This window comes from Silurus aristotelis, assembly GCF_946808225.1.
Source record: "Silurus aristotelis genome assembly, chromosome: 12".
Taxonomy (NCBI): Eukaryota; Metazoa; Chordata; class Actinopteri; order Siluriformes; family Siluridae; genus Silurus; species Silurus aristotelis.
The window spans coordinates 7903516-7918976 of NC_139585.1; the positions used below are offsets into that span (position 1 = coordinate 7903516).

General features: G+C 40.0%; 1 protein-coding gene across 2 annotated transcripts in view; it reads right to left on the reverse strand.

Moving 5' to 3' along the window:
- The window catches only part of adam12a (ADAM metallopeptidase domain 12a), a 100476-nt gene that overhangs the window by 2159 nt on the left and 82856 nt on the right, over positions 1-15461 (reverse strand). For both annotated transcript variants that reach the window (XR_014536041.1, XM_083556458.1), the window contains exons 18-22: positions 9916-10024; positions 8481-8616; positions 7960-8092; positions 5749-6018; positions 366-466 (exon numbers count right to left, since the gene is read on the reverse strand). Coding sequence is in view for 1 of the 2 variants with exons in the window: in XM_083556458.1 (XP_083412584.1) it covers positions 366-466; positions 5749-6018; positions 7960-8092; positions 8481-8616; positions 9916-10024 (749 nt within the window). In the remaining variant the exon portion in view is untranslated. The remainder of the gene's footprint in view (positions 1-365; positions 467-5748; positions 6019-7959; positions 8093-8480; positions 8617-9915; positions 10025-15461) is intronic.

The window sequence follows — 15461 nt, forward strand, 5'->3', positions numbered from 1 at the left end:
AAGCTTGGTAATGTAAATCAAGAAAAAAATTTGAGCTGAATATATAAAGTGCTCCTCATCAGTCTAATGTTTAATCTAGCAATAATGAGCTCTCTTCATTATCGACTGATTCTGATGAATTATTCTGTAATTTGCACAAAGGCTGAATTAACGCCTGCAGTATCGTAGAATAATCTTTCCGGATGGATCTCTTGGATAATCAGTCTCAACCTACCGCATTTACTATGCTTCACTACACACTTCTTCCTAATTATCAGAAACGAGTTATTCATCCATCTCATAGATGCTTGTATAGATGTCTGTATGAGCTCTTGGGGAGAAGTTAGTGTGCAGACCTTTTGTACTGTAAAATGGCTGAGGCTGACCTGGGAGAAGGGAGATGTGCTGCTAATGGGCTCCGTCCCATCTGAGAGCTTCGGCCGAATGGGTCAGCCGGCAAAGGCTTCTGAGGCGGGTTTGGTTTCTCCTGAGAAAATCACACGAAAGCACATTTCCATAGAGTATAAATCTTGAGAGTATAAATCTGCCACCAGATGGAGATGTAGCACAATATAACCCCAAATTCAACTCAAGGTGTTTCCCCAGTGTCTCGGTTTCGCTCTGCTCTCTGCCACAGTGATTCTCATGTACTCCAAATGGACCGGCAGGAGATGAGGTACAGTCAACCACCTGCTATCTACTACACATCTGTTCTTCATACAATCTATCACTCAATGATTCATACATCATTTCACAGTTTGAATCTACACTTTCTGAGCGTTTCGCACAATTTACTACTGTCGGATCCTCAACCAGGGCTTTTCTCATCATCAATCATTCTGTGTGTGACTGGGAAAGAAGAGGTCAGAGTGATTAACAGGGTTAGTGGAGTGGAATTTAGGATTTTAAATAATCCCAAACTGTGTTAATGTTAGTTTGTTGCTTTGTTGTTCATTTAACCAGTTGTACTATGTAACATCTCAGGAACCTTTTTAATGCCATTTAGTCTGGGAATACCACACTTGTCTGATTGCCATGCAGCTGTTTATACACACTGCACTGCCCTGGTCAACATGGGTCTCGGATACAGATTCCACAATGTGTGTTTAAGCAGAAACAGCTAAAATGCAGGAAAGCCCACAATAACCTTGTAGACTCAGTGTGGTGAGGTGAAAGGGGGTACATGGACATCGAGAAACGATCATAATGAACAAGGACTGGGGCTTATGATGAACCAGTTTAGAAAGGACACAAGGTGCCCTGATAAGACAAATGGATGTGATTCATTATACTGCTGCTGAAAAATCTATGATCTACAGTCAGTTCTTACCTGTTCGGTCTTAATAAATGAGAATGTTTAGACATATGGAGAAGATCTTTCCTCATCACTTTTATGTTGCTGAATCGTCGACATCAATCTCTTTGTCTTATTAACACATCAAAGTGCTTCTCAATGAAGACGCATATGTCCAGGAAGTGTGTTTTATATCAGAGTCAATTTGATTCAAAGGGATACAGCTGTCCTGCACTCTAGGAGGGACAAAAACTGTTTTTGGCTTCATCCACTTCAAATCCAATACAACACTTAAAAACACACACATACACAAACATACATATATAGAGCACTATATGACAGAAAACCTTTAGAATTTATTTTGAGGTTTGCTTCTTGAGCTGTGCACTGTAATGCTAAATGAGTTATCATTTAATGGAAGGTTATAGATTTCCTTATTCAAACTCCAGACATACATTGTAAAAGGTTTCTTGTCTCAAAATGGATATGTAAAGTATACACATATACAATACGTGTTCTAACCCACAGCTTCTGAGTCATATTTTGGGCCACATCTTCTACCTGTCATATACTGTATATGGGGTAAAACATGGCATGGTGTGCTAATGAAAAATAAAACAACAACTCTTAGCTACAATGAAGATTTGACCATAACAGCATGGGTCATGAAGTCTTTGGTTTTATTATTTTCATTATCAGTCAATGTCATACTTATCAATTTTTTGTAAGATTGGAAAATGTTCACAAACTACTTCCTGTTACCACGTATGTTAAAACAGGAACTTTCATGTCAACAGTTATTATAATAAATAAAAATCTAGGTATTCGCCTCCTCAGACATTACAAGTCCCTGTGCATGTTACATTTATGACACCTGGCAGGCACCCTTATCCAGGGCAACTTTCAATTACTGTATTTATACATATGGGCCCAGGACCAGGAGATTGGTGATGCTAGGATTTAAACTCATGGCCTTTTGATTAGAAACCTGGCATCTTATCCTTAAACTACCACCTTAGCCAGCATTACTACCTGTATGTTGTTACTTTAGATCAGGCGTGTCCAATCTCTTCCACAAATGGCCGGGATGGGTGCAGGTTTTCATCCCAGACAATCAAGGGCCACACCTGATTGTCATTGAAAATTAAAATGTATTATCTTTATATTTACATTATATTTAAACAATTAGAATTTGTTGTGGACTTGATTGGTTGGAATGAAATCGTGTATATTCAAGAATTCCTCACTCTGAATTAGCTTTTTATTTTATGTTTATATGGAATTGTTCTGTTCTTCTCAGCTTGTGTGACTAATAATATTGTGTTTGTCAGGGTTTGCATGCATTTTTGTAATACATTTTTAGGATTAAGTGATGGATCCTCTGGTGTTTTACTCATTCATCCATCTATCGAGCCAGCCATCCTTTCACATATCTATTTATGTGTTCATTCCCAGTAATTTATAAACTTTCTGCATAAACCTGAAAAAGCATATCAGCAGTTGACATTCACACAATACCTAAACTTGCATAATGACACAATTGGTTGAAAAAGACATGTAGGACATTTTTTCAGCCACCATCTGATTTTTGCTCTTTCTTTATTAAAAAAGACTTCTAGTTTATACTTTAGCCATCTCAGCTTCAACAAGTTGTAGTTGGTATACATTATAACAGTGTCATTTCCTGTCCAACACAGTCTGCTGATTTTTTGCTCACACCATTGCCATTTCTATTACCAGCCTTTCACAGCTTTTCCACTGTATTCTATTCTATCGCATGCTATTCCAAGGTTTCCTCGTGACTGACTGACCCCACTGTTCAGGGACTGTTTTTACTGGACTCGGACTGGCTCAGACTCAGATAACACATGCACACACTACTTTATAAAGCCCAAAGGTCTGATGAAGCTGTTCCATTCACACCACAGGAAAAGCACCAGTATCACACTCAGTTAGTCTATCACAGAGGGGCAAGTGCACAAGTGAAGCAGTCCTGCAGGTTTTCTAGAAGAGCACACATTATACATCTGACATAAGAATCTGACTGGCAACCTTATTGCATCTCATTCATTCAATTACTCAGTCAGCCAATGTAGCAGAGCTGTAATGCAATAAAATCACGCAGATTCATTTATGGCATTTGGCAGATGCCCTTATTTAGAGAGACTTACATTTATCTAATTCATGCAGCTAAGCAGTTGAGGGTAAGGGCCTTGCTCACAGGCTCAGTAGTGGCAGCTTAGTGGTGGTGGGATTTGAACTCACAACCTTCTGATCAAAATTCCAAAATCTTAAGCATGGAGCTACCTTTTTTCCAAGTCAGTTATATATTTGCATCCAACATTGGCATGCAATCTTGGAATTTTTTTAGGGGTGCCAGATAGACAGGTATTATTTCAGATTATTATTTAGATACAACACAAAATGGTGCAAAAATAAAAAATAAAACTAGAACCACCCAAAAGCAGTTCTGCAGGTGGAAATGCTTTCTGGGGAGAGAGAGAGACGAGATATGAGTGGGCAAATGACAGCTACAGTAACGCAAATAACCACAACTGCAGTATATTGAGCAAAAAAACATCTCAGAATGCACAAAAAACTTGGCTACGACAGCAAAGGACCACACTGAGTTCCAATCCTGCCAGTATCTGTGAGCAGCAGTTTGCAGAAAAATATTTCATTATTATATTTATAATATTTAAGCAGGTGTTCCAGAATGATCATGGATATGCAAGTGTTTGAACCATGCGTGAATAGTTGAAACCCCACTCTGAAAGTATTGTCTTCTTCGTTAAGAGTTCCACCAAAAATCAAACCACCAAACTACACACCTTAAAAGGGTGGGATTTGTGAATTGAAAGGCATCTATACTGAAAGGGATCGAGAAATGACACCTATTCCTGACTTTCAGACCTGATGATTGGTCTAAGCCTTAGGTACCAGCAGTGGTGGACAAAAAACAAAAACCATGTACTTATGTAAAAGTAGAGATACACTAGGCATAATATGACTCCAGTAAAAGTGCTCCCTTTAAACTTTCACTTGAGTAAAAGTACAAAAGTATTTGCCTTTAAATGTACTTAAGTATCGAAAATACTATGATTTATTATGGCTATCAGGGCCGCTGGAAGTAATTTTGAACAGGGGGTGCTGTGAATTTTATTTTATTTTTTTTGGACAAAAAAACAATGAGCCTATGGGCCTATTTAGAATACATTTTAAAAATAAATACATAGGGCTGTGACGATGGCAGTTTTTTTTACCACCGCGGTGGTAATGGACCAAATACCGGCGGTGTTGCGGTGGTTGGGGGGTTGTTTTGAAATAAATAAAAAAAAAACAAAGAAACAACACTAAAGCCTGTAAAGCATTGAAATAAATATCAGTAAATACTGGTAACTTAAATAATATAATAAAGTTGAATCTATTTAAAAAAAAAAAAAAAAAAACAGTTTTATATTTCCACACAAAGACGCGTTATAGCCTCCCGCTCTGCGCTTTGAGAGGGATGTGGAACACAAGCAGGAAAGAGACCACCGATCTCTTTTTCTGATATCTTCATGTTGTTGTAAAAGGTATGAAGAGCTAATTTTATCTTCCACAAGGGCAAGGCATTTAGGCTATGTTTGCGCGCTGCCAGAGAAAGCCAAACTAAAATCACCTGTGCGTGTGAAACGCGCTTTACAAATGAACTTGACGCGCCTTACCAATTATCATATGTCTAATTAATAACAAGCACAAACTGTAGGCTATTAAAAATAATTAGATTTATTTCATTTTGTATAGTGGCCGACATCCAGTTGTCTCTTCCTTCTATCCACTTTCTTTCTTCAGGTAGATCATAGGTGCGAACCTTCCGAACCTGTGTTGATTAGGCCTCAAAATAATTACATTAAAATCCAAAATACACTTAATAGCCTACGTGTGTCAAAATCATTTCCTAAAATATTCATAAGGAATTGTGCAAAATATTTTTAATAGGCCTACATTTTTAAAAAATCTCTCTCGCCAATAGGGGGTGCTGCAGCACCCCCACTTCCTGCGGCCATGATGGCTATCATGTTCCTATTATCATATTTATCACAAGACTTTTGCTTAATCAATGCAGTTTATGTGAAAAGGCTCTAATGTTACTCTTAACGCAACAATCTACTAATAGAATGATATGAATAAGTCAAACACTGATTGATATCTATGCGGCAATCAAAACAAGTTCAGAAACAGAAGCTGTGCTCTACCCTGAGGTGGCTTTCTGTGTGTTTCAACAGTTTTTATCTACTCATAAAAAAGAATGACTGATTTTCCAAAATATAGTTGAGTAAAAAGATATTTGACTTTAAAATGTAGTGAAGTTAAAGTAAAAGTCTCCCCAAATGGAAATACTTCAGTAAAGTACAGATGCATGATATAGCTATGATTTTTTTCTTGCATTTTTTACTCTTTAACAAAATCACTGGTGTATTTTGTGCACTCACCATGGCCTTCCTGCAGGTGTTCTGGCAGCCTAAGGTGAGAAGGGAGGCTCCTCGTGCTGGAGTTTGCAGGTGGGAGTGTGTGTACAGGACTGGAGGGACCTTGTTGTTGGGTGAGGGTGTGTGTGGCAGAGGAGGTGGAGGTGCACGGTGAGTGGGTGGGGCAAATGGCAATGGTAACAGTGGGCTCAGGTGGAGTGGAGGACACTGGGGCAAAGTGTGGAGAGTGTGAGAGCCGACAACAGAGTTCAACACTGGGATAGAACAATGCGGCTGTGGAAAAAAGGGTGGAGAGAGAGAGAGAGAGAGAGAGAGAGAGAGAGAGAGAGAGAGAGAGAGAGAGAGAGAGATAAAGAAATAAAGAAATAAAGAAATAACATTTATTATAAGCAGGAATTATATCTAACACTAACATTTAATTTTTTCAAATACATGTAAACATATACACATTCACAACACACACACCTTTACAGATGAGTGGTATGCTGGAAAGTGTGTGTGTGTGTGTGTGTGTGTGTGTGTGTGTGTGTGTGTGTGTGTAAATGTTTGCATGTTCTGTGAAGTCTGTCTGAAGTATGACCTCATATGCACTTGGCTGACATCAAACAGACCTACATCCCCTTTCTTCTTAACAACACGCACACACACATGTACCCGCACACACTCACACACAATCAGTACCAGCTGTAAATAACTTCTAATGCAGAAAACAGTCTAGTAAGGGTCTACTGTCTAAGGCAGATGAGGCAGAGGCACCCATGCACATGCCCACACGCATGGACGCACACACGCATGCACAAAACACATCTCCACTTAATTATTTTAACAAGTCAAACAGGCAGCTGGATTTGCCCAGTGCTGCTACTGAAGCTATAATGCAGAGCAGAGCTGCAGAAGTTCATTTCATAAACATTTTCTGTTGTTAGTACCCTGGGTATACCTTCTTTTCCCAAAGACACATGCACACACTCAAACTTAAACATGCATTCACACGCTCACTAATCACACCCACCCACGAAGTTCCCAGAAGTCCACATCCAGATCAATCATTATTTATTTCAAGCCTGGATTCACTTTTGTGTGTGTGTTTGTGTTTGTGTTATGCCGTGTATTAAAGGCTTGGCACGCAGGGCATAATCGAAATGAAACCGGACAGCTTTTTGACATTGTTTGTCCACTGTCTGGCTTTTATGCAGAATGTTGTCTGAAAGCAACAGTGCACTATTGACAAATTTGTCATTGACATTCATAAGACACAAGGGGCATTAGAGAGGGATGTTTGGCGGTGTGCGTATGTGTGTGTCTGAGTGTGTACGCATACTTAGCTTGATTGTGTGAACCCTCTGACAGAAGACGAAAACACACACAAACTCGCTCACACAAATCAAGAATCAGAAATGGAGCAACCACCAGCAGTTTGAGACCAAAGAATTCAGTGAGGCAGGAAGATATCAATAACGACAAAACACCACGCTACATTAAGTTGAAAAGCTAAACACAATTGACTTATGCTATAGGCTAGTCTCTAGTGGGTTTTTAATGTAATTCTATTATACAGTCAACAACATAAAATATTAGATGCCTGTTATCTGCTATAAAACAAGAACATTTCGTTTCCACCACAGAGCATGAAGTGGTAGCTCAGTGATTAATTTATACTAGCCTTCTGATGAGAAGGTTGTGGGTTTATATCCTAGAACCACAGTGTGCATACTGTGTGGTAATTGTGCAATATCAAGATGGTTGCACAAATCAAAAGAATGTCATCTTATAATCTGTCAAATAACTCCATGGGGTATTCAGTGCTCAAATGAGTTTAAGATGCCAGAGTGGGTCCTGAATGCAGACTTTATTAAGATTAATGCTCTGCGTCACCTTCTCGAACGGTGACTGAGCATTACACTGTACAGTACAGTACAGTTCATTACACATAAAAGTTTATTTTATTACATTATTAATATAACTTATTTTATATGTAGTCATGCTCATTTATTTATAAAAATGCTTCATGTATAAAATATAATGTGGGGTATCGCAGGTCAAGTTTTGATAAACTCTGAACAAAACTCAAACAGAAATATATATTCCGCTAGCCATAACACACTCAAACACACACACACACACACACACACACACACACACACACACACACACACACACACGCACGCAAAACACATCGTCACTTATTTAATTTTAACACACACAGAAGCGCACCTTATAAATGCTGGTACTTTGTGGTATAGCTGGAGCTTGGCAATGAGGTGATGCTCGAAATGTGGGGCGTGTTTGGGTCTCGGGGACTGAATGTGTGTGTCTTTGAACCATCAGCCTGCTCGGCCCAACTGACCTGAAACAGCATTATTATTATTATTATTATTATTATTATTATTATTATTATTATTATTATTATTATTATACTTGTTAGTAGTTGTAGTTGTAGTAATATTTAAATTAATTACAATTTCTCTTTTATTTTGGTCACCAGGGTGAAATATAAATTAAAGGAATGTTATAAGGTTATATGTTATTTGATTTTTTTTTCCCTCTGTAAAGTGGAATGTCAGTTCAGGCAAAGAAACTGATACTGAACTGTCTATTAAGCTTCAGGTAATAATACACTAAAACAATAATGCATTATCTTAGTATTCAGCTATTATTTTTGTTTTTTTTTACATTTTCACTAGTCATAATCTTTATTTGTATTTATTTTTATACATGTGAAAAACTTTTTTTACCTCAGCTTTTCTATGTTGTTTTTCTTGTTGTTGATGAACAGGCTGACCAGAGTCTTCCTCTTAACACAGACAATCATGATCACGCAGAGCAAACACAGGAATGCAACCACGATGCCCACCTTTATACTCTCACCATCTATACACAGGGAATACACACACACACACACACACACACACACACACACACACACACACACACACACACACACACACACACACACACACAATTATCCCACACATACTCTAATTCATTCACATACTGTACTGTGGGAAAATGTTTGGCAACGTATATTTTAAAGCAGCAATTTTCTTACAAATGTTACTTTTACAACAAAACACCTATTACAATTAAATGTCAGAAAAATTTTGAATGTCATTAAGGAAAATGGCATTACATAATAAAACACTTCATAATAATACAAAAAGATAAAAAAAAAATAATACATGTACAGTGGATATAAAAAGTCTACCCACTATTATTAAATTTGCAGGCTTTTAAAATATCAAAACAGACATTATAGACATCCAAAGATGTTCCAGCATGGCAATGCACCTGTAAACAAAGCAAGCCCCATGAAGATATGGTTTACATAGGTTGAAGTGAAAGATCTTGAGTTGCCTGAGATAGAGCTCTGACTTTAAACCTATTAAACACTGACTACACCCCAGGCCTCCTCAACATAAGTCAGGTACTGTAGTATATATACTATTTTAAGTATAGAACATAGTTTATAAGGCGAGGATCTTTGAAAATAATCTTGAGTGGTCTGCTATACACCTCTAACCTCAACCCTACTACACCTTTGGGATTAAATGAAACACTGACAGGTTTCCTCACCTTAAATCAGTACTTCACTAAAGCTTTTGTGGTTGAATGAGTACCAATCTCCACAAGCACGCTCTAAAATCTAGTGGATATTCACAGGTTATAACAGCAATAATGGAATGAGATGTTCAAAAACCACATGAACGTTATGGTCGAACATTTGTCCACATAGTGAAGCAAATGAGGCTAAAACATGTATTTATAGGATCATATATAACATACAAAGACTATGAATCATTGAGAAACAACAGAAGCAGGATACAATAAAAAGTGACAAAAACATGTGATATGCAATGGCTAAGAGGTGTCGTACTTCAGCACCGTATCAGTGTTAACATGACATTTATCTCTGGCTGCCATACGGGTGCTCCAGATAAATAGATAACTGTAGTGTTACTCATAAAATCATTAGCTAACTTGGCTAAATACTTTTATTTGAAAACTTTAGCTAACATTGGGTTGTTGTTTATAATTAACTTCAGTAGTAAGAGTTTGACTTTTCATTATAGGAAGATTTCTGAAGAAAAACCGCATGAAGAATCAACGCATGCACTCACACACACATACAAACACAGACACACCCTCACACCCACCCACACATATACACACCTGCTTGTCTCAGTGGTCCGCTGTCTACACTGCCTCCAAATCCAGCTTTGTCGCAGAAAGGGGGAGCCCAGTGTGCCTCACAGTGACAGTTCTTTTTATTATTACACACCTGTGAAGAGAAAGACAACACACACACACACACACACACACACACACACACACACACACACACACACAAAATATGTCAAGAATGGGTCACTAAACCTTTTAAAGGTTAAACTTCCTCAAAGCATCACTTTTTTTCTTTTTTTTTTTTATCAGACGCTAAATGTTAGAAATAACATAGCAATGCCCGTCCTGTACCTTTCAGAAAAGACATTATAATGCAGTTAATGTAAAGTTCACCAATCTTTCACATGCTATCTTAGGAAACCTGGCTAATAATGTGTAAATGAGAAATAGTGGCTTGTAAAGGACAAGTGATAAAAATATCATCAACTGCACATATACTGTAGCATTTAAGAACAATTATCTAAGTCAAGAACTTGTTGCTTGTGCAAACATACAGTAAACAATAACAAACCCAATAACCAAGCATTCTGTTTTTACAAGACACAATAAAATAATTAAAACATTTTTTTGCAATTAAAAAGGCATGGAAAACACTAACAGGTATATCATAAAAAAGTTCAGGTTTGTATGTACAGTACATCTTCAAGTGTGTGTTAATAATTTATGTCCATGCTGAAGTTTTTGAAGTGCGCTCTTTTGATCTATAATAACGCTCTGCCATTTAAAAGCCTGCTCTGTGCAAATATAACAAGATAATCATGCCATGTTTGAAGAACTAGATAATATTAGTGTTGTTACTATAGAAACAGTCTGCAATCTGACACGGTTACTCCAAGGTTGGTGTAAGACATGCTGATGACACATTGGTCATTTCACATCTGTATTGTAAAATATTTTCCTTTATTTTCCAGCTGATCTATGCAAAGTGTCTCTTCTTCTTCTTTTGGCTGCTCCTGTTAGGGGTCGCCACAGCGGATCATCCGTCTCCATACCCCCTGTCCTCTACATCTGCCTTTTTTAAACCAACTACCTGCATGTCTTCCCTCACCACATCCATAAACCTCCTCCTTGGCCTTCCTCTTTTCCTCCTTCCTGGTGGCTCCATCCTCAGCATTCTCCTACCGATATACCCCATGTCCCTCCTCTGTACATGTCCAAATCATCTTAATCACACCTCCCTCACCTTGTCTCCAAAACGTCCTACATGCGCTGTCCCTCTAATAAACTAATTTCTAATCCTGTTCAACCTCATCACTCCCAACGAAAACCTCAACATCTTCAGCTCTGCCACCTCCAGCTCCACCTCCTGTCTTTTAGTCAACACCACTGTCTCTAAACCATACAACATCGCAGGTCTCACCACAGTCCTATAAACTTTGGTCTATGCAAAGTGTATTCCGTAGTAAAAAAACGGCTATTTTACAGGACATATAATCAACTAATAAAAAAGAAAATGTCAAAAAGCATGTGTCTTGTGAAGATGTACCTCCAACGCCCAATAAACTACAGCATTTATTTGTATATTTGTTAAAAAGGCATCTTTACACCTGCATCTTTATGGATACAGTCACTATTGCATTATAAACCTGTTACCCAACAGGATACATCAAATCTTCTTCTTCTTCTTCTTCTTTCGGCTGCTCCCATTAGGGGTCGCCACAGCGGATCATCCGTCTCCATACCACCCTGTCCTCTATATCTGCCTCTTTTACACCAACTACCTGCATGTCTTCCCTCACCACATTCATGAACCTCCTCCTTGGCCTTCCTCTTTTCCTCCTACCTGGTGGCTCCATCTTCAGCATTTTTCTACCAATATAATTCATGTCCCTTCTCTGCACATGTCCAAACCATCTCAATCTCGCCTCCCTCACCTTGTCACCACAACATCCTACATGTGCTGTCCCTCTAATAAACTCATTTCTAATCTTGTCCATCCTCCTCACTCCCAACGAAAACCTCAACATCTTCAGCTCTGCTACCTCCAGCTCCACCTCCTGTCTTTTACTCAATGCCACTGTCTCTAATCCATACAACATCGCAGGTCTCACCACAGTCCTATAAACTTTCCCTTTCATTCTTGCAGATACTCTTCTATCACAAATCACTCCTGTCACTCTTCTCCACCCACTCCACCCTGCCTGCACTCTTTTCTTTACTTCCCTAACACACTCTCCATTACTTTGCACTGTTGACCCCAGGTACCTGAACTCCTCCACCTTCTTCACCTCTTCACCCTGCAACCGCATCACTCCACTGCCCTCCCTCTCATTCACACACATGTACTCTGTCTTACTCCTACTGACTTTCATTCCCCTTCTCTCCAGCGCATATCTCCACCTCTCCAGGCTCTTCTCAACCTGCTCTCTACTCTCACCACAAATCACAATATCATCTGCAAACATCATAGTCCAGGGAGACTCCTGTCTGACCTCGTCCGTCAACCTGTCCATCACCACTGCAAACAGGAAAGGGCTCAGGGCCGATCCTTGATGTAGTCCAACCTTCACCCTGAACCAGTCTGTCGTACCTACTGCACACTTTACTGCCGTCACACTGTCCTCATACATGTCCTGCACCACCCTCAAATACTTCTCTGACACACCTGACTTCCTCATACAATACCACAACTCCTCTCTCGGCACCCTGTCGTACGCTTTCTCTAAATCCACAAATACACAATGCAGCTCCTTCTGTCCTTCTCTATACTTCTCCATCAACATCCTCAAAGCAAATAAGGCATCTGTGGTGCTCTTCCTCGGCATGAAACCATACTGTTGCTCACAGATGGTCACCTCTTCTCTCAGCCTGGCTTCCACTACTCTTTCCCATAACTTCATGGTGTGACTGATCAACTTAATTCCCCTGTAGTTACTGCAGGTTTGCACATCTCCCTTATGCTTAAAGATCGGTACCAGCACACTCCTTCTCCATTCCTCAGGCATCCTCTCCCCTTCCAGAATCCTGTTAAACAATCTGGTTAAAAACTCCACTGCCATCTCTCCTAAACATCTCCACGCTTCTACCGGTATGTCATCTGGTCCAACCGACTTTCCATTCTTCATCCTCTTAATGGCTGCTCTCACTTCCTCCTTACTAATCCTATCTACATCCTGCTTCACCAACTCCACATCCTCCAACCTTCTCTCTCTCTGATTTTCCTCATTCATCAGCTGCTTAAAATACTCCCTCCATCTTCTCAACACACTCTCCTCACTAGTCAACACATTTCCCTCTCCATCCTTTATTGCTCTAACTTGCAGTACATCCTTCCCAGCTCGGTCCCTCTGCTTGGCCAATCGGTATAAATCCTTTTCTCCTTCCTTAGTGTCCAACCTCTTATACAGTTCCTCATATGCCTTTTCCTTGGCTTTCGCCACATCCCTTTTAACCTGCTGCCGCATCTCCTTGTACTCCTGCCTACTTTTCTCATCACTCTGTCGATCCCACTTCTGTTTTGCCAATCTCTTTCCCCTAATGCTCTCCTGCACTTCCTCATTCCACCACCACGTCTCCTTGTCTTGCTTTCTATTTCCAGATGTCACACCAAGTACTTTTCTAGCTGCCTCCCTCATCACTCCTGCAGTAGTTGCCCAATCATCCGGCACCTCTTCACCACCACCAAGCCCCTGTCTGACCTCTTCCCTGAACCTCACACTACACTCTTCCTCCTTCAGTTTCCACCATCTTATTCTTCTTTCAAACCTTACTTTCCTCCTCTTCTTCTTCGCCTCCAAAACCATCCTACAGACCCCCATTCGATGCTGTCTAGCTACACTGTCCCCCGCCAACACCTTACAGTCTCCAATCTCCTTCAGGTTGCATCTCCTACACAGAAGATAATCCACCTGTGTGCACCTTCCTCCACTCTTATACGTCACCCTATGATCCTCCTTCTTCTTAAAATACGTGTTCACCACTGCCATTTCCATCCTTTTAGCAAAATCTACCACCATCTGCCCTTCCACATTCCTCTCCTTAAAACCATACCTACCCATCACCTCCTCATCACCTCTGTTCCCTTCACCTACATGCCCATTAAAGTCTGCCCCAATCACCAATCGTTCTTTCCTAGGTACACCATCTACCACTTCATCTAATTCACTCCAGAATCTTTCCTTCTCCTCCATCTCACAGCCAACTTGTGGAGCATAGGCACTGATGACATTTATCATCATCCCTTCAACTTCCACCTTCACGATCATCACCCTATCAGAAACTCTCTTCACCTCCACTACACTCTTACTGTACTCTTCCTTCAGAATCACCCCTACACCATTTCTCTTCCCATCCACACCATGATAAAACAGTTTAAACCCACCTCCAATGTTCCTGGCCTTACTCCCTTTCCACTTGGTCTCCTGAACACACAACACATCTACCTTTCTCCTCTCCATCATATCAGCTATCTCTCTCCCTTTACCCGTCATAGTACCAACATTTAAAGTACCAACCCGAACCTCTACTCTCCTACACTGCTCCTTTTCCTGCCGTCTCTGTAGACGCCTTCCTCCTCTCCTTCTCCTCCTTCGGCCAACAGTAGCCCAATTTCCACCGGTACCCTGTCGGCTAACGATACCTGTGGCGGTCGTTGTTAACCCGGGCCTCGACCGATCCGGTATGAAATTCTCATTTGTGATCCGCATATTTGATTTGGCACATGTTTTACGCTGGATGCCCTTCCTAACGCAACCCTCCCCATTTACCCGGGCTTGGGACCGGCACTAAGAGTACACTGGCTTGTGCCCCCCTAATGGCTGGGTTAACAGGATACATCAAATGACCAGGTGTAAATGTAGTCAATGAGATTATGTCCTGGAGTTAATTCTGCAAAAACAAACAGTTAGAAGATAATTACACTTGGTGTAGTGAAAGTACAAAACAACACACCTAGTTACCACCTGTCCTTCATCATCTCAACAAAGCCTGCCAAACGGCCACAATAGTCTCCATATGGCTCCAATGCCGCATTTCCTCCATTCTGTAACTTCACATTATCACACATTGTATCCATATGGTGCAGATTATTAAACACCATTTCTACAGCAAGGTGATGGGGAGCAGATGTGCAGATCCACGGGGCAGAACTGATTTAGGGATGTGTAACCTAGTGTAAAGAACCTCTCCACTCGTCCATCAAAATGTCCCTTTGTCTATACTGTATACTTACATCCATTTCTTTCTGCACGGATGTGCTATTTGGAATGGGATGTGGTAATAGCTGCAAGTACAGCTGATAAGAGCTTAACTATACATTTAATTTCCAGACAGCTCCAAGCAAACAAGCATTATCAGTGTCCAATAAATTACTGACTAGACGGTTTTATAATAACTTCATCACAGAAAGTGTGTATATCGTGCCCTATACACATTCTGTGTAAAAGGATTGCTGAGAATTCGAAGTATTTCCATTTTTGCAACCTGATCCCACCTGACAATAGACAGACAGGCAAAATAGAACAAAGACACACATTTGACGTATGACGGAGGGAAAAAATGCGTATAAATTTTTTTCTATTTGTCTGAGAAGAAAG